Genomic DNA, 17,966 nt, shown 5'->3' with positions numbered 1-17,966 from the left:
TGGAGACGGTAGTGCCTGTGGCTGGAGTCAGTAGTGCCTGTGACTGGAGTCAGCGGTGCCTGTATTTGGAGTCTGGTGTGCCCGTGGAGTCAGTGTTGAATGTTAATTAAATGACAAATCCGGAGCAGAAGGGGTTAAATCTGACCTAGGAGATGGAATGTCACTGCCCATCCCCCAGGGTGACCTGGTACCACTCCCCCACACAAGGAATGCACCACTCCCCCACACAAGGAACATCCCCTCCCCCACACAAGGAACAGCCCCTCCCCCACAGGACTCAACCAAGGGGTGCCCCCCCCAGGGAGCTCTAGGGGTGGGGGAGGGGAGCATGAATGCAAAGTTCAGGGGAAGGGGGGCTGCAGCTCCTACACCAGCCTCAGCTCTGCTCCACAGTTGAGATAGAAGAAGGGGAAGAGTCTTTGAGTGAAGGTGGCCCGGGGGAAAGTGTATAAATGCTCCATGGAGTCCGCATTGTACAGGGACACCTGCCCCCCCTCGTAGTCCAGATACACCCCCAGCTTCAGGGGCTCCTCACGAGGGGACAGAAGGGTCATAGGGGAGGTGAGAGCAAAGTACGGACCATCAGCCACATCCTCATCATCCTCATCCTCATCACCACCATCATCACCATCATCACCACCATCATCACCAGCATCATCATCCCAAATTATCCTCCTCCTCACAGCCCAGACTCCCCCTTCAGGGGACCATGTGATCCGTCCCTTCCTGTCCACAGACTCTGCTGCGACCCCCACAGCCCATCCTCCTCCGATCTCCCGCAGCAGCTGCACCTCCCAGTAAAGTCTGCCTGAGGAGAACCCCTCGCTCCCCAGCACACAGGGAGAGGAGGTGAATCTCTTGGGGGTGTCCTGCAGGCGCTGTCGTGTGTCTGTCTCTCTCACTCGTCTTCCCCCCTCAGACAGGAGGAGCCAAGGATCCGCTGTGTCTGGATCCAGAGTCACCGTCACTGCAGAGAAGAGAATCAGAATTAGAGATTCAAGCTGCAGCACAGAGGACCAATCACGAAGAAGCACACTGCACCTTACACTGCACTAGACAGCACCAACGCAGAAGGAGCACACTGTACTGTAATTCAGTAGACAGTACCTATCCTATCCTATAGGGGCCCACTGTACTGCACTGTGCAATATACTGCACTATACAGCACCTATCTGGAAGAAGCAAACTTTTATGCAGTGTACACCGCACTATTCAGTACACTTTACGAGACATCACCTGGAAGGAGTGCACTGTATTGTAGTGCACTAGACAGCACCAATCTGGACGGAGCCCACTTTAGTGTACTGTAAACTGAACTAGACAGCATCTATCTGGAATCACTGCGCCATACAATATACGGCATTACAGAGCACCTACCTGGAAAGAGCACAGTGTACTGTACACTGCACGACACAGGACCTATCACAAAGAACCACAATGTATTTCGCACTGCACTACTCAGCACATATATGAAAGGAGTGAACTGTCAATATACCACACTATACAGCACCTACTGGAAGAAACAAACTGCACTATACAAAACAATCATAGTGCTAGAGTATCCGAAAACAAAAACCCTTCAGCACAGACCTCCACTGCAGGAGCCAAACCAACCGCTCATAAGGTGACACACGTTACACCACAGGCTAGGACTAGTTCCAACTCTCAGAGCCAAACCCATCAAATAGCAGGAAATTCGGTAAACGACAGAGATAAAGCCACAGCAAAAACAAAAAAGGGCGAAACGGGGAGCAAAATTAGTGAAACACTAGATAGAAATGCAACACAAAGAACTATCCCAAATCAGCTACCATCGAAGCCCAACCATATGTGGTCACACTTACAGGAGTACCACCCCTAAGTGAAGGGAAGAGAGAAAGGGAGACAGAATTAAAAAACAAATGTATCCAATGGCTTACAATTAATAGACCCTTGCCATTGAATATTTCAGGTGAAATCATGTCGGCCAGAAGAGTAGCATGGATTGGGAGGGGCCCAAAAACTATTGCAGGGGACGTTATAATCCTGAACTTCAGGGATGCCTCAGCTGTAGAGTATATCTCCAATGCCCCATTCCCCAGTCTAAATACACAGATATGCCCACTGCATCTCTCATACTTTTACCCCACCCCTAGTCTGGAGCCCTCACGTCATAGAGGGGTACATTACAACAGGGGATGTAATCCTCCACCGCAGAGAACACCATATGGAGGGGTATTGAGGGAGGGTATGTCTCCATATGGTCCCCTATTCCCACTGCACCACACTGGAATAGGTTTAGTGTACTGGAAGAGGTGGATTGACTCAGTTTAATGGGAAATCCTCCCCTACAAGCTACTGTTGAAATTCCTAGAAGGGCTGGGGTAACAGAGGAAAATGTTTTACTATCTACTGACAGGGAGGATTTAACGAGTGACTCTCCAGAGAGGCTGGGGACTAGCGGCAGTGGGAATGGGGAAGGGGAGGGCTCCGAAAACCCACAAGAAAGATGTTTAAAGTTGATCTCATGGAATATAGCCGGGTTAAAAAATAAGCTACTAACCCCAGAGTGGGCGGCCTTTATGGCAACACATGACATATGCCTTATGCAAGAGACCTGGGCACTGGAAGAGAGCAGTAGCTCGTCTTTCGCAACATTTGACATCTTGGCAGTGTCTACAGGCAGAGGCCGTCCATCGGGTGGGCTATCAATTTGGATAGGCACCCACCTGCGTATCCAGGCGACCCAAATACAAACAAACTCCTTGGACATACAGTGTGTCTTATTAAAACCCGCAAGAAAACCCAAAGTAGCAATAATAAACATTTACTCCAGACCATCCAGAAATGGACAAGAGTTGGAAACAATTAAAGCCCTGAATTCTTTTATCCAGGGGTTAGACCCCTCTATGTCAATAATTCTTGGGGGAGACTTTAATTGTCAATTCGAGCCACTGGGTAGTCTGGAGCTGGGTGAGCAAGACGAGGTTGACGCACTTTGGCATATTCCTGAGCCCAATATTACTCCGGTTAGGGCATGGACTCCTTTAGCTCTTCAAATAAAATCCTTCTCCCTTGAAACATCCTTGCGGGCGTTTAATGGGAGATTGGATCCTGATTGCCCAGCTATAGCTACGTTTAACCGAGTAGGTCAAACGTCCATCATTGACTATCTTATGGTAGATGCCAAAAATTGGGACAAGCTGAAGGAATTTAGGGTCGTACAAAGACATGATAGCGACCACAATGCCCTGGTTTTAACTCTTAAGCCGGGGTCCTTTGGTTTAACTAATCCTGAACCCAAACCCGCGGCAATGATGCCTCCCCTCATGTTGGCCAATAATAGAAGAAGGGTTAAATGGCCTCACCTAGCAGATTCACCATCCCGGCTAGCAAAAATCTACCAACTTGCAATCCCACTTATTACCCAGATGGGTGATCCATCTTGCAGGTATCAGGCATTGGAGACACATAGGCAGCTAGTTACGGTATTGGGGGACGTGTTCTACCCTGTAAGTGGAACTAAAAGGCCAGCCCCGAAATCTCACCCCTGGTTTGATGATGCATGCAAAAAACTAAAAAAGGAGCTACTTGCGGCAATCAAATCTAAGGATAAAGTGAACATTAGGGCAACCAGACTGCTATATAAAAAGGAGCTCGCTAGGGGCAAGAGGGAGTGGGAAGAAGCCAGGTGGGAAGAGCTAAGAGGTGCCCTACTAGCAAAAGACGCCAAATTATTCTGGGCAATAGTTAACTGTGGTGCAAAAGAGGTAGGGGAGGCTCTTCAACCAAACATTGCTCCGTCAGTTTGGGAGGCGCACTTTGCTGCGCTTTATACTAGCCCTGAGACCAGCACTAGTGAACATTCAAATGGGGCAGAGACACTGGTGCCAGATGATGCCCTCCGGATGTCCCGAGCCCCAGACCCCCAGCATGAGTATCGACTGCGGGGGGCCTCGGACTTGGGCTATCCGATAGGCCAGTGGGACGCCAGGGCGAGGGTGGGCCCTGGAGACACCGAGAGTATCTCAGTTAAGGAGGTGGAATCGGCGATCATCCGGCAGCTACCTAACAAAGCCCCAGGCCTCGACAGACTACCAGGAGACCTTTTCCGCTCCCAGCCAAAAATCTGTGCGCCGTACTTAGCTGTTCTATTTAATGCTGTCCTTTGGGGAACCAAGTTACCGGACACCTGAGCAGGAGCCGAGATTGTCCCAATCTTCAAGATGGGCTGCCCCCTAGTGCCATCAAATTACCGGCCGATTAGTGTCCTGGATACTTCCAGAAGCCAATGGGCCGAGTCCTCCTGGACAGATTGCTGGGGTGGATGGAGGAGCAAAAATTATTGACTACCCTACAGGCCGGCTTTAGAGCTGGAATCTCGACCCTGGACCAAATCTTTAGGTTGCAGGTCCTTTTTTGGAAGACAGCAAGAGTAGAGGGTGGCAGCCTCTACCTTGTCTTCGTAGACCTGCGGGCTTCTTTCTACCTTGTCCCCAGGGAGAGCCAATGGAGAGTACTGAAAGAACTAGACCTCCCGCCCTATCTGCTAGACGTCCTGAAGCGCTTCCATGCAGGGAACTACGTCAAGGTGAGATGCGGGAAGACCGGGGAATTATCAGCCCGCTTCCCCGTGACCAGAGGCGTACGCCAGGGCTGTGCTCTGGCTCCCATGCTCTTTAGTCTTTATATAAATGGCCTGGTGGGTGAACTGGACAAGGTCAGGTACAGTGACGCTCCATGGTTGGCTACTGGCCGGGTACCTGCTCTGATGTTCGCAGACGACACCTTGTTGTTGTCTCGAATATCATCAGGTATCCAGAGGGTCCTGGACGGTTTTGTATCTTTCCACGCTCTGAGGGGATTGGAGATAAACCTAGCAAAGACGAAGTTTAAGATCTTTCATCCCCCCAAAGCGCATCCGCCCTAACCCTGTATTAAATGGTGTCCCGTTGGAAAGGGTGAGAACCTTTGTATACTTGGGGGTCACCCTGACTGAAGATTTCAGCTGGGGCCCACAGGTATCCAAATCTGCTTTGAGGTTGGCGCAGGGGGCATTGGCAAGTTTCAGAGAACAACCCTGTTTAAGCCCGTTGCCCCAGCCCTTGAGATCTATGGGGTACAAGCTAGACCAGCTGTGATGTATGGTGCAGAACTCTGGGGCCATAAGAGTACACCAAGCCTTCTTAAGGTGGAGCAGGCCTTTATGAGGAACCTGATAGGCCTCCCCAGAGCACCCCGCTCACACCCCTGAGGCTAGATCTAGGCCTAGAGTCCATCTCAGAACTGCTAGCTGCTCGACCTCTCCTGTATTGGAGAAGGCTTTGGACAGTACCTGAGCTCGAGGAATATAGAGCTGAATTCATTGCAGTTTGGGGGCAGTTAAAGATCAAGAATATCCCTTGGTTAGCCCATATCAAAGCCCTTGCACATCAAATTGGTATGCCCAATTATGCGAGACCCCGGAGGTGAGCTGCCCGGGAGTGAAGAGAATGGAGCTCTTGGCCAACACTAAAGAGGATATTGTTCACGTTTTATTCCTCTGCCCAGCTTATAGTACAATAAGGAGATGCTGGTTGGCACCATTATGCAGAAGTCTTGGTTTAAGGCAATGTGTACAAGCTGCTAAAATTTTAATATATGGTACCTCCCCTACTATTGTGTTTGCGGTATCCCGTTTTTTATATGGTATGTGGCGCAGAAGGCTCACTCTAATGAATTAAGATAAACTGTGATCAATTGCGATGTTTGATACCATTATTTTGATAACTTACTGTTTAATAATCTTTTAACCATGCATTTTTTTAAATTATTTATGTATTCTATTCCGTGTATGTACATATTTTATCTGTGCTTTTATGGTCTATGACCGCAATAAAGTTTTCAAACAAAACATTAAACAGCACACTCTGCAAAACGGCAAACACAGTAGTAGGCTGTCCTAGATAGAACACTGCACCAGACTGCATACCGTGAACATAGTGTAAACCACCCACTGTACTAGAAAGAACATCAGACATCACACTGCACTAAACACTGCACTAGAGATTACACTGCAAACTACAGTACACAGAGTAGAGAAGAACTGCTTCTGATTAAAAGTTCACACTATGCAACCTCTCGCCGTGAGAGGCCTGTACTGCAGGTTATACAGGCCCCAGGGAGAGACACACGTTAGTTTCACTGTGGTCATGATGGAGCTCCGCCCTGAAGGGGCCCCTTTGAATTGTTCGTCATTTTCATGGCTCCTGTTCGGGCCACGACCCGAGGTTCAGGACTTAGAAGGGGTCTCATCACAGATCTGTGGGGGTGAATGGGACCGGTCAGCTCAAGTCCAGTTACCTTTATATTTCTTGATCTTTTCTGGACCCTGAAACTTCACCTCCTCACACCTGAAGGGACACAAAACATGTTAGTGTCACAGACACTCAGAGGCAAAGGGATGTGAAAAGAAACAGCACAAACACCCTAGTATTAAAAATATATATAATATAATACTGACATCACAGGAGCGCTGCAGGACAGCACTTGGTGTGTCTTACTACACACACACGCACCCTACCCCCCTCCCCACAGCTCTAAGGGGCATCCGAAAGTGTCACACACTCTGCTTTCCACTCGGAAGACCCTCTGCTCAGATCCTTGCAGGGATTAGTGCCCGATAATACAAACTTCGGGATCTCGGAGGAAAGAGTGAAAAACTCAGCCACCAATACACACGTCCACTCTCTTCATCTCTGTTTCTATTTATCTGATTACTTGTGTCACTCTCTCTCCCTCTGTCTCACCCCTTTGTGTTTCTCTCGCACCCTCTATGAGTGTTCCTGCCTAACTCCCTCTCTTTCAGAAAACTCCAGGGATCTCAAAGGTAACTGTAAACATTCCTTGTTACTGCAAATGCAAACACTCACACTCACTCTATATGACACACTCTTTACTTTGATTCATTCTCTCTTTCCTCAACTTTGTCTCTCTCTGACTCGAACAGCACAAAGATCATTGTGAACAATTGCTGTTACTACACTCACTCCCTCTATCTCTGTCTCTACATCTGTATCACTCTATCTGCCCCTCTTTGCTTCAATGTTTAACTGAATAATAATAATAATAATAAACTTTATTTGTTTTTTTAGCAGTGCAAAACCATAAAAGTTATCACAACATACAAGAGTACACGAGTATTAAAAAAAAAAAAAAAGAAAACAGCAACAATTATTATACGCAAAATTTTTTCAAAAATAAAAGCATATGGCCAGATACTGTGCAAATTGAGTAGGGGAATTATAGCCTTCTGAGTTTTTCCTTCTATTTCAAAGGTTATTCCTATGCCTCATAATACATTTTAGAAAGTTAAGTACATGATAGCAGGTACATTCAGAGTCCAACATCTGTAGTGCTAACATAGCTGGGCGACATTGTCTATAACCCCATCTTTTTAATAAAGGGATTATCCAGATTTTTCGATGGGTGTGAAAAAATTTGCAAAACAAGATTGTATGAATGGTAGACTGTTGGGACAAATCATCACATGGACAAAGTGCCAAGTTAGAGTTCCAATTGTTCTTTTCAGGAAAAGTCACTAGTCTGTAAAAGAGATTCAGTCTGAATCTTGTTAGGAGCATTTTGTCATATGCTGTACATTCCAGGGTCAAATAGAGCTGGATTTTCGGGGATTGCTGAATCATATTAGCATGTATCACAGATTTTTTGGTCGTCAGCAAAGTCAATCTCAAGGACTCTAGATGGCTCAGCGCAATTTGTTTCAGCTCTTTCTTGGATATTTCATTTAATTTTTCTGGGTTGAAATAATACTTTTGTAGTCCTAGATCAGAAAAGAAATGTCTGATATAGGAGAGCCATGCTATCTTATGTGCATGATCCAATTCCATGGAATCCTGTAGGATGTTTTTGGTCAGCCGGTTATTTTCTGACAGCCAAACACGCCTCCAAAGTAAGAGTGGCTGAATCTTTATTAGGACTTCGATATATGGGATTCCCAATTCCATATGTGAGGCGTAGATGGAAGAGCCTTTTGGTGTTGATAAAAGGAATCTCATGAAGATGTTTTCTTCTTTTTGTAGTGGTCCAGTGGCTGTGTGTCCCCAAATCCCTGCCCCATATAGGGCGATTGCTTGGCATTTTGCAGCATAGATCTGTAGTAATTCTACTGATGGTCTTTTTCCAAGTTTTTTTGAGAAATTCATCAGTGCAAGAATAGCTCGTTTGAAAAGATGTCTCCTGGCCTCAACAGCTGCTTTCCAATTTAAGCTGTCATCAATCATGATGCCTGAGTATGGGTATTGTGAGGTCTTTTCAATTTTCTGATCTTTTAGATAAATGGATTTAGTGGCTTTTCGTTGTCCACCCGCTACCATGACAAATGTTTTTTTTTACATTAATATGTAAATCCAGAGCACCCATAAAGTCAGCATACTTGGATAAAGATTTTTGAAGCTCGATAGGAGTACGTGCTAAAATGACTGCGTCATCCGCGTAGAGCAAAGCGGGGATCAGGGGATGTTTCAGTCTAGGGAGATCCTGCCCCCCCCTCAACATAGTCTCCTCTAGACCGTTGGTGTACAGAGAGAAGAGGAAGGGGGCTAGGACGCATCCTTGCCTTACTCCTCGCTGTGAGAAGTTGGCCTGATATGTAGTGTTTCCAATTCTGGAACCACTTGGTATCAGTCCAAACAAACCCCAAAGATGTCAGGTTGTAAGTCAACCTTGTTAGACAAGCTATCCTAGTGGTAGCATGGACTAAGCAGCCTTAAAGGCTTAACTTAAGAGGTCGTGTTAAGCGAGCTGTTTTACCACATACAATCCTGTAATCAAATGAAAGGACACCACACAAGTATATATTGTAAAAATATATGTATTTATTTCTAAATTACTCCCCAGTACTCTTTATGAGGAAAGGGGCACAAGCGTTAAATTAAAAGCACAATAAAACATATAAAGTTGCACAATTATGGATGAGGGCGGGTGGCCACTCAAACCATATACTAAAAAAGTGGTATAAGGAACACTTATCGAACAATGGTTAGGCCTAGGGCCTAGAGATTCGCTGGGAGCAGTCAGGACTAGCAATGCTGAAGTCGGGAGTAGCCCACAGGAGACGGGTGCAGCACGGAAAGTGCGGCTCGCACCAATGCAAAGTCAATGGTGCGTAAAAGTTGGATAAAGTGAATTAAAAGATACTTCCGCTGAACCTAGGAACACAAAACTTTAGACACAGACCCTAGAGGTGTGTACCAGTGTAAGGACACCGGCGTTGCAAAGTTACCTCACCCACAGGCCGTGGGTGCACAGGGTCGAAGTGGCGTCGGGTTCTGTCACGCAGGTTCTTGGTGCTTGAAGCTGTTGCAGCTGCAGGCGCTGTGAAGCAGAAGTGTCCGGTGCGATCCAAGGGTGGATCGAAGTAGAAAAGTACCTGAAAGCAGAGGGGACAGAGTCTGGGTCACTCAGCAGTGACCAGGGTGGAACCAGGATGGAACCAGGCAATGTCGGGCGCAATCAGGCGGTTGTCGATAGGCTTCTCTCCGCTATCACGTGGGCTCTGGGGCATCTGCGACGTCCAGGAGCAGGTCACGATCTGTCCCACGCAGGCTCTCGCCGTCAGCACCGTCGGGTTCAAGATTGCAGCAAACAGCACTTGGCAAAAGCAATCCACGCGGAACCGGGAGATTGCTTATCACTCGAACCAGGAGGGTCAGAGTGGGGGCTCCTTTTCACAGGAGCTGGTGCAGATCTGGAGCAACCAGAAAAGCAAGTCGTATTTCAAGTTTCGTCGGCACAGGGGCCACAAGCCAGCTGGCAAGTGACCGGGCCAACGCGTCGAGCACACACAGGCAGAAGGGCCCCACGCAGCACTCGTCGAGTGTGGAGGGGTGAGCTTTGGTGCAAGTGGAGCTCGGGGCTGGGGCTTCTCAAACCCCGGTGCACAGCTTCGAGGGTCACTCGTGGGCTGCACGGTCAGCGTCTCGTGGCCTTTTCAAGATGGCGTGCCCCACGCTTCCGGTCGCCTCCACGGGTCTCAGCTCTGCAGGGACTGTGGATCGGGCAGGTAGAAGGCAGGCAAGCTTGATCTCGTCGATCTCTGTCGCTCGAGTTCCGGCGGGAACTGCAACAAAGCAAGGGTCGAGGGCTGGATGGTGCCTGTTTGCACAGGGTGGTCACTCCTTGACCACAAGGGAGATTCTTCAGTCTTCTCACGTCGTGTAGAAAGTCGAAGGGTCCAGAATTCGTTTCTTATGTTTCTTCAGGATGATCTGAGTTGCATTGGGACTGCTCCCCCTCTTATTCGAATCTGGGGGGTTGGACATCCTGCTAGGTCCCCTCCTATGGGTGGGACCCAGGAAGGGGGTGGTTACACCCCTCTCCTTTGTTCCTGGCCGCGCTGGGACAGGGGCTGGGAGGCCCCAGAACCGGTTTGGCCGGATTATGCAAGGGGCAGCCTTGTGCTCCCCAGGCAGTGTCTGGTTTCTTTGAAACCTCCCTACTCCAATCCACTATCTCCTGTCTGGGGTGGTTTGACACCGCCCTGTGACAGGAAACTCTTTGTCCAGGCCTCCTCTGCCGGGTTTCGGTCAGCAGCAGGAGGCCAGACCCGTGTCTGTGGCAGGGGCATCCATTTTGTGGATCTGAGGCTCATTTTAAATCAACCGCGTTTCAGTAAAGTAACATGTCTTCTCCCTCTAGAAGGGTGGAATGCTACCCCCGTCGCCAGAACTGGCGAGGGGGTAGTATTCCAATTCGTATGACACCTTACACGACATGTTTTGATAAAGCCAAACCAAAGTTGCTATATAACCGCGAGGATTATAAGGCGCTTAAGAGTATATGGTATGGCCTTATCCCGGATCAGCTTAGGGAGTTGTTCCCGACAGCTGCAGACAGGCTCAGCTCATGCCAGAGCACCATCTCACATAAAACCACGCACTCTGCCTCCAGGATTGATGAGGCCTTCCATAGGAGTGGCTTACAGGCTATATATGTGTCCAGATATAGGTTTAGATATAGGTATACTATATCTAAGCAAGGGGTGATTACACCCACTTGCCCCAGCTGAGTGATCAGCCAGTTGTGTCAATTTAAGAACCAGCCAGGGGTGGCAAAAGCTATGCTTCAGCCCCTGGTAGGCCTTGGTGGCACCTATGCCCTGAGCACCTATAGTGCATGGTACAGGGGCTGACAAGGAGTCCATTTCCAATTGTGGTATGTACCTATAGCACATGTATTATACATTTAGAGAGAGAACAGCAGGCTGGGGGTCTGATTAGCAGGCCCACAGCCTCAGTAAGTCGAAAACCAGTGAAGCAAAAGGCAAAAATTGGGGTGACCATAGGATAGCAGACCCTACTCTCCTACACTCGCTCTACCCTAAACGGTGCAGTTAGTTCTCCTTTTGTCCCATATCTCACTCTTGCTGTCCCATTTTATAGTGTATCCGTTGTTTTTGCCCAGTTCAAGTCTGTTTTGTGATAGGGTGTTAGCTATTGTTGCCATAGGAGATCTTGGTTGATTCATCTGTAAGGTCAAGCTTAGAGCAGAGTGGTCGCTTAGAATATTTTCCAAAATTGTAAAGTTACTAGTTAGCTCTCTTAAACCTTCTGTTATAATTATGTAATCAACTGTGGCCTCGTGCCCCCTTCCTCGATAGGTAGGTTCTAGTTTATTATCTGGCGGAAGAATAGGGTTTATTATTAGAAGTTCCAAGTCTGAGAGGATCTTGTTCAAAGCTAGCCCCGTTCGTGAGTGGGAGAAGTGGACGAGTGGGTTCTCGTATTCGTCCACCATTCCACAGGTCTGATTGTTCGGACAGGGGTGTAAATTAAAGTCTCCTCCCCAGATTATATGAACGTTACCCTTTCTCTCGTAAAGGTGCCGATGATGAGTAATTTTTTCTTGAATCAAAAGGAGGGTGTTTAAGAAATTGCCATCATCTAGATTATTGTATAAATTAATTAACATAATAATATGTTTTTCCCCTATTGTGAGAGTGAGCAACTGAAAGTTTGGAGATGGATCTGCCTCTAATACCTTCAGGTCAGTTATTGTGTTCGCTATGTAGGTTGCCAGCCTCCCCCTAGGTCTGCCTGAGCTGCTTGGAAGGGCGGGGGATGAATATGTCTTATATCCTACAAAGTGTAATGGCATTGTGGCCCAAGTCTCCTGTAGGCATATAATTTTAGCATCCTCCAAAAATCGGGCGGCCGAGCCATCCTCAATTTTTGGTCGGAGACCTGCAATATTCCAAAAGATCACCGGGAGCTGTAGAGTTTGCTTTTCTGTATCTGCCATTTTAGGTTCTGGTAGGTCTAGGGGATCATTGGTTTGGTCCGGGGTTGCATGTTGGGGCTTCGGGGATTCGACTCGTGGTCAGTCGACCATTTCCAGGCTACCGAACCGGTTCATGGTCGGTATGCCTGACCAATCTTGCCCATATGTGGCGTCGCTAAAATTGGGTCTGTATGGTCGATAGGGCGGTCTATCCCACTGTTCCCAGTTTGAGTCTGTTTTGTGGTCCCACAGTCTGCCACGGGCCCTCTTGTTGTTGATAATTCTGGTTGGTTGACCACCAAGAATTGTCAGGATCACTATGACGCTGGAATATCTTTGGCCCAGCAACGTCTAGTTCCCATGGTTGTGGGATAGCTTTTCGCCAGATGTTATCGGATTCATTCGCATAGTTATTATAATATCTTTTTGGATAGAAGTAGGAAAGGGATCTTGTAGCGATCCCTCCGGTTGAGTTATTATAGTCCCAGGAGCAGATATACTCAACTATGCTAGGATCCTCGAAAGTGATCACTATACAGTCTCCCCGAATGCTTTTTTTCCTGTGCCCCACCCAGGGGGTCCTACAAACTGATGTTATTCTGCTTTTCCAGGTTGGCGGAACAGGTCGATTTGTGTTCAGCCAATACTGTACTTTGTTTTTCAGCGACCAATTAGGTTCCGCCCCCTCTCCCGTTAATTCGGGAACCCCCGTCATCACTACCACATATGGACATGCCTCTGGTGGCATATTTAGGGAGTGCCTGTTATCAGTGTTCCCTCTCAATGTTCCTTTATTATTTGCAAGATTTGTCTTTTTGGTGGCAGGAGTTTTGGGGGCCTGTGTGTTTGTGGTTGGCGTGTTTACTTTAGATGTATTTAGTATGGTGTTGGTCTGCGGGGGAATTGTAAGGACCTTGGGCGTGGGTTTCTGTACGGGGGGAGCCTTTGGTGCTGTAGGGGCCTTTGCTGTGGGTTGCTGTTTAGGCGGCGGGGCAGCTAAAGTTGTGGGTTTCTTATGTATAGGCAATGTAGCCGAGGTGTTTGTACCCGCTTTTTGCGGTCCCTGTAAAGGTGTTGCCTTGGTGCAACTAGAGATTTTAGTCAGTTGAGCCTCGATGTTACATAGTCTAATCTCTATTGGGCGAATAAAGGAATCTAGGAGGGAAGCTATCTCTTTTATTAGCCTTGATGCTCTTCTTTCCTTGCCCGTTATTAGTGGAGGTGGGGATTCTAAGATGGTGATATCTTGGAGGTTCTGTGGTGGATGATGGATCGTTATCACATTATTACTTGGATCAGCGATCTGTTGGGATAATGCAGCCGGATTTGTGATATCGATCAGATCTGTGTGATCAACCGCTTTGGTATTGAGGGTGTTGGCTAGCTTTTCCCTATCCTTCTTTTTCTTTATGGCTCCCTCCCTCCTCCCTCTAGCTTGCCTTACTTCCTCCGGGGTGTGGTCAGGGAAAAGTTCGGGAGTTTTTTCTAACTCGCTTTCTGAGAATGTTACAGAAAGTTGGGTGGCAGAAAGATCTACATTATTTGGGAGACTAAATCTGTTTGTGGCCACTGTTGTTTGTGTTGGGGCAGACTGTGTATCTGGAGTTCTTGCAGTTGCTAGCAGTCCCATTGAGGATCGCCTTGCGATTGCGAGTTCAGTTGATACTCTACCCTCAATCAGGCTTATACTTTGGTCAATGAAAGTGTTTGCTTTAGAAATAAAGTCGTCCATTGGTCCTAACAGTTTTTCTCCTAGCCCGTTTTTTTTGAGTTTTTTTTGCTTACTAGCTCTCGTGTTGTCGTCGCTATATTCAGGGAGATGGTAAAATGCCTGTAGTTAGATGTCCAAAGATGTAAGGCTTAGAGCAGGGGCCCGGACCGGACTCTCACGTTCTCGAACGGCCTCAAACGGCCCACTCTTTGCCCGGTCTTCGCCCGTGCTCCGCCCCGCGCGCGTCCCGCGACGCGGGTGGAGTGCTGACAGTTAAGTACTTGTAGGCGGTGGGCGTGTCCGTGGGCGTGTCCACCGGGGGAAGAGGAACCAGCTGAGCAGCGTAGAGATTGCTGGTCCTCGCAGTCCCCCGGCTCGCTGTTGGTATTTGCCCAAGCCTCTACCCGGGGGCCTCAAGCTGGGAGCGGAATGCTGGCTCTGCCGATTGCAGAGCTCGCTCACACCAGCGAGTCCTCGTAGAGGGGAGGCGGCACGCAGAAGGTCAGGTTTGTGAGATTGCACAGGAGTTCTTCTCGTTACTGCCTAGGACAAGCAGCACACTTCAGCACAGCAGAGTGAGTGGCACCCGCGAAGCGGGTGTCACGAAAGGTTATAAGCCAGTGGGCGGTGGGCGTATCCGTGGGCGTGTCCGCCGGGGGAAGAGGAACCAGCTGAGCAGCGTAGAGATTGCTGGTCCTCGCAGTCCCCCGGCTCGCTGTTGGTATTTGCCCAAGCCTCTACCCGGGGGCCTCAAGCTGGGAGCGGAATGCTGGCTCTGCCAATTGCAGAGCTCGCTCACACCAGCGAGTCCTCGTAGAGGGGAGGCGGCACGCAGAAGGTCAGGTTTGTGAGATTGCACAGGAGTTCTTCTCGTTACTGCCTAGGACAAGCAGCACACTTCAGCACAGCAGAGTGAGTTGCACCCGCGAAGCGGGTGTCACGAAAGGTTACAATCCAGTGGGCGGTGGGCGTGTCCGTGGGCGTGTCCGCCGGGGGAAGAGGAACCAGCTGAGCAGCGTAGAGATTGCACGTCCTCGCAGTACCCCGGCTCGCTGTTGGTATTTGCCCAAGCCTCTACCCGGGGGCCTCAAGCTGGGAGCGGAATGCTGGCTCTGCCGATTGCAGAGCTCGCTCACACCAGCGAGTCCTCGTAGAGGGGAGGCGGCACGCAGAAGGTCAGGTTTGTGAGATTGCACAGGAGTTCTTCTCGTTACTGCCTAGGACAAGCAGCACACTTCAGCACAGCAGAGTGAGTGGCACCCGCGAAGCGGGTGTCACGAAAGGTTATAAGCCAGTGTGCGGTGGGCGTGTCCATGGGCGTGTCCGCCGGGGGAAGAGGAACCAGCTGAGCAGCGTAGAGATTGCTAGTCCTCGCAGTCCCCCGGCTCGCTGTTGGTATTTGCCCAAGCCTCTACCCGGGGGCCTCAAACTGGGAGCGGAATGCTGGCTCTGCCGATTGCAGAGCTCGCTCACACCAGCGAGTCCTCGTAGAGGGGAGGCGGCACGCAGAAGGTCAGGTTTGTGAGATTGCACAGGAGTTCTTCTCGTTACTGCCTAGGACAAGCAACACACTTCAGCACAGCAGAGTGAGTGGCACTTGTCACCACACACCACTTATACACACACACACATACACACACTCTTTCTCTTTCTCACTAACACTCCCACATTGTGTCTTGTGTCCATTCATTTCTATTGGTCAGACAGGCTCTAGCGAAATGCGGAAACAAAAATCGACCTACACCACCTGAACCCTGGTTCGATGAAGAGTTCAGACTTACTAAACAATCTTGTAGAAGGTTAGAGAGAAAATGGAGGTCTAACTATAGCACGGAGGACAAAGCCATTTATAAAGCAGCGCTGCTATTATATAAAAAGCTCTTGATTAAAGCCAACTTCTTCATAAACAAAATTAATTCAGTGATTAATACCCAAAGAGCTTGTTTCTACAGTGGGCAAACTGAGCAATCCCTTCGCTGACTGAAAACCCCAATGCAGACGCCTCTTTCTTTAACAAATTCGCAACTTTCTTTAAAGAAAAAGTAGAGGTTATATTTAATGTCTTCGCTGCAAACCAAAGCTCTGAGGAGGCTTGCGTGACCAACAACCCACAGCCGGTGATATCCGATGGCTCCCAAATAGGGACCAACACCAGGGAAGCAGCCAGCGTGGACGCAGAATCGTAAGAGCCATATCACTGTTCGGACGCTATTTTTTCTGCCTTCTCCCCCCTCACAACTGGTCAAGTAACAGACCTGTTCAATCAAATCAGGGTCGCCTTTTGATCCTTGCCCACTGTGAGAAGTTGGCCTGATATATGATGTTTCCAATTCTGGAACCACCTTGTATAAGTCCAAACAATCCCTTATGGTGTCAGGTTGTAAGTCAACCTTGTTAGACAAGCTATCCTAGGGGTAGCATTGACTAAGCAGCCTTAAAGGCTTAACTTAAGAGGTCATGTTAAGCGAGCTGTTTTACCACATACAATCCTGTAATACCAAACGAAAGGACACCACACAAGTATATATTATAAAAATATATGTGTTTATTTCTAAAATAATCCCCAGTACTCTTTTTGAGCAGAGGGGCACAAGCGTTAAATCAAAAGCACAGTATAACATACAAAGTTGCACAATTATGGATGAGGGCGGGTGGCCACTCAAACCATATATTAAGAAAGTGGTATAAGAGATACCAATCGAACAGTGGTTAGGCCTAGGGAATCGCTGGGAGTGGTCAGGACTAGCAATAGTGAAGTCAGGAAAAGCCTGCGGGATTCGGGTGCAGCACATAAAGTGCGGCTTGCACCAATGCAATGTCAATGGTGCGTAAAAGTTACACAAAGTGAGTTTAAAGATACATCCGCTGAACCTAGAGGAACAAAACTTAAGACACAGACCCTAGAGGTGTGTACCAGTGTGGGAACACTGGCGTTGCAATGTTACCTCACCCACAGGAAGCGGGTGCACAGGGTCGAAGTGGCGTCAGGTTTTGACACGCAGGCTCTTGGTGCTTGGAGCTGAAGATGCTGCAGGCGATGGGAAGCAGAAGTGTCCGGTGTGATCCAAGGGTGGATCAAAGTCGAGAAGTATCTGAAAGCAGAGGGGACAGAGTCTGGGTCACTCAGCAGTGACCAGGGTGGAACCAGGACGGAACCAGGCAATGTCGGGCGCAATCAGATGGTTGTCGAGGAGCTTCTCTCTGCTGTCACGTGGGCTCTGGGGCATCTGCGACGTCCAGGAGCAGGTCACGATCTGTCCCATGCAGGCTCTCGCCGTCAGCTTCAAGATTGGAGCAAACAGCACTTGGCAAAAGCAATCCACGCGGAACCGGGAGATTGCTTCTCACTCAGACCAGGAGGGTCAGAGCGGGGGCTCCTTTTCACAGGAGCTGGTGCAAATCTGGAGCAACCAGAAAAGCAAGTCGGTTTAAGGTTTTCGTCGGCACAGGGGCCACAAGCCAGCTGGCAAGTGACCGGGCCAACGCGTCGAGCCAACACAAGCAGAAGGGCCCCACGCAGCACTCGTCGAGTGTGGAGGGGGTAGCTTCAGTGCAAGAGCAGCTCAGGGTTGGGGCTTCTCAAACCCCGGTGCACAGCTTCGAGGGTCACTCGTGGGCTGCACGGTCAGCGTCTCGTGGCCTTTTCAAGATGGCGTGCCCCACGCTTCCAGTCGCCTCCACGGGTCTCAGCTCTGCAGGGACTGTGGATCGGGCTGGAGGAAGGCAGGCAAGCTTGATCTTGTCGATCTCTGTCGCTCGAGTTCCGGCGGGAACTGCAACAAAGCAAGGGTCGAGGTGCTGGATGGTGCCTGTTTGCATAGGGTGGTCACTCCTTGACCACAAGGGAGATTCTTCACTCTTCTACGTTGAGTAGGATGTCCAAGGGTCCAGAGTTTTGTTTCTTATGTTTCTTCAGGATAATCTGAGTTGCATTGGCACTGCTTCCACTCTTATTCGAATCTGGTGGGCTGGATTACCTGCTAGGTCCCCTCCTATG

The 17,966-nt window shown here is 48.9% G+C and overlaps 1 protein-coding gene across 3 annotated transcripts in view; it reads right to left on the bottom strand.

The window, feature by feature from the left end:
- Positions 1-365: 365 nt before the first annotated feature.
- LOC147666481 (E3 ubiquitin-protein ligase TRIM39-like) overlaps positions 366-17,966 on the bottom strand; it is a 160,538-nt gene continuing 142,937 nt past the window's right edge. Inside the window, exons 5-7 of one of the 3 annotated variants that reach the window (XM_086949057.1) lie at positions 6,322-6,371; positions 655-967; positions 366-576 (exon numbers count right to left, since the gene is read on the bottom strand). In XM_086949057.1, coding sequence (XP_086805183.1) covers positions 366-576; positions 655-967; positions 6,322-6,371 — 574 coding nt within the window. Of the gene's footprint in view, positions 609-654; positions 968-6,321; positions 6,372-17,966 lie in introns of all 3 variants that reach the window. The other 2 variants (XM_086949056.1, XM_086949058.1) reach the window with 2 other exon arrangements.

The sequence above is a fragment of the Lissotriton vulgaris genome, unplaced genomic scaffold (assembly GCF_964263255.1).
Source record: "Lissotriton vulgaris unplaced genomic scaffold, aLisVul1.2 SCAFFOLD_1036, whole genome shotgun sequence".
Classification (NCBI taxonomy): Eukaryota; Metazoa; Chordata; class Amphibia; order Caudata; family Salamandridae; genus Lissotriton; species Lissotriton vulgaris.
This window is presented reverse-complemented; position numbering and strand designations above follow the sequence as displayed.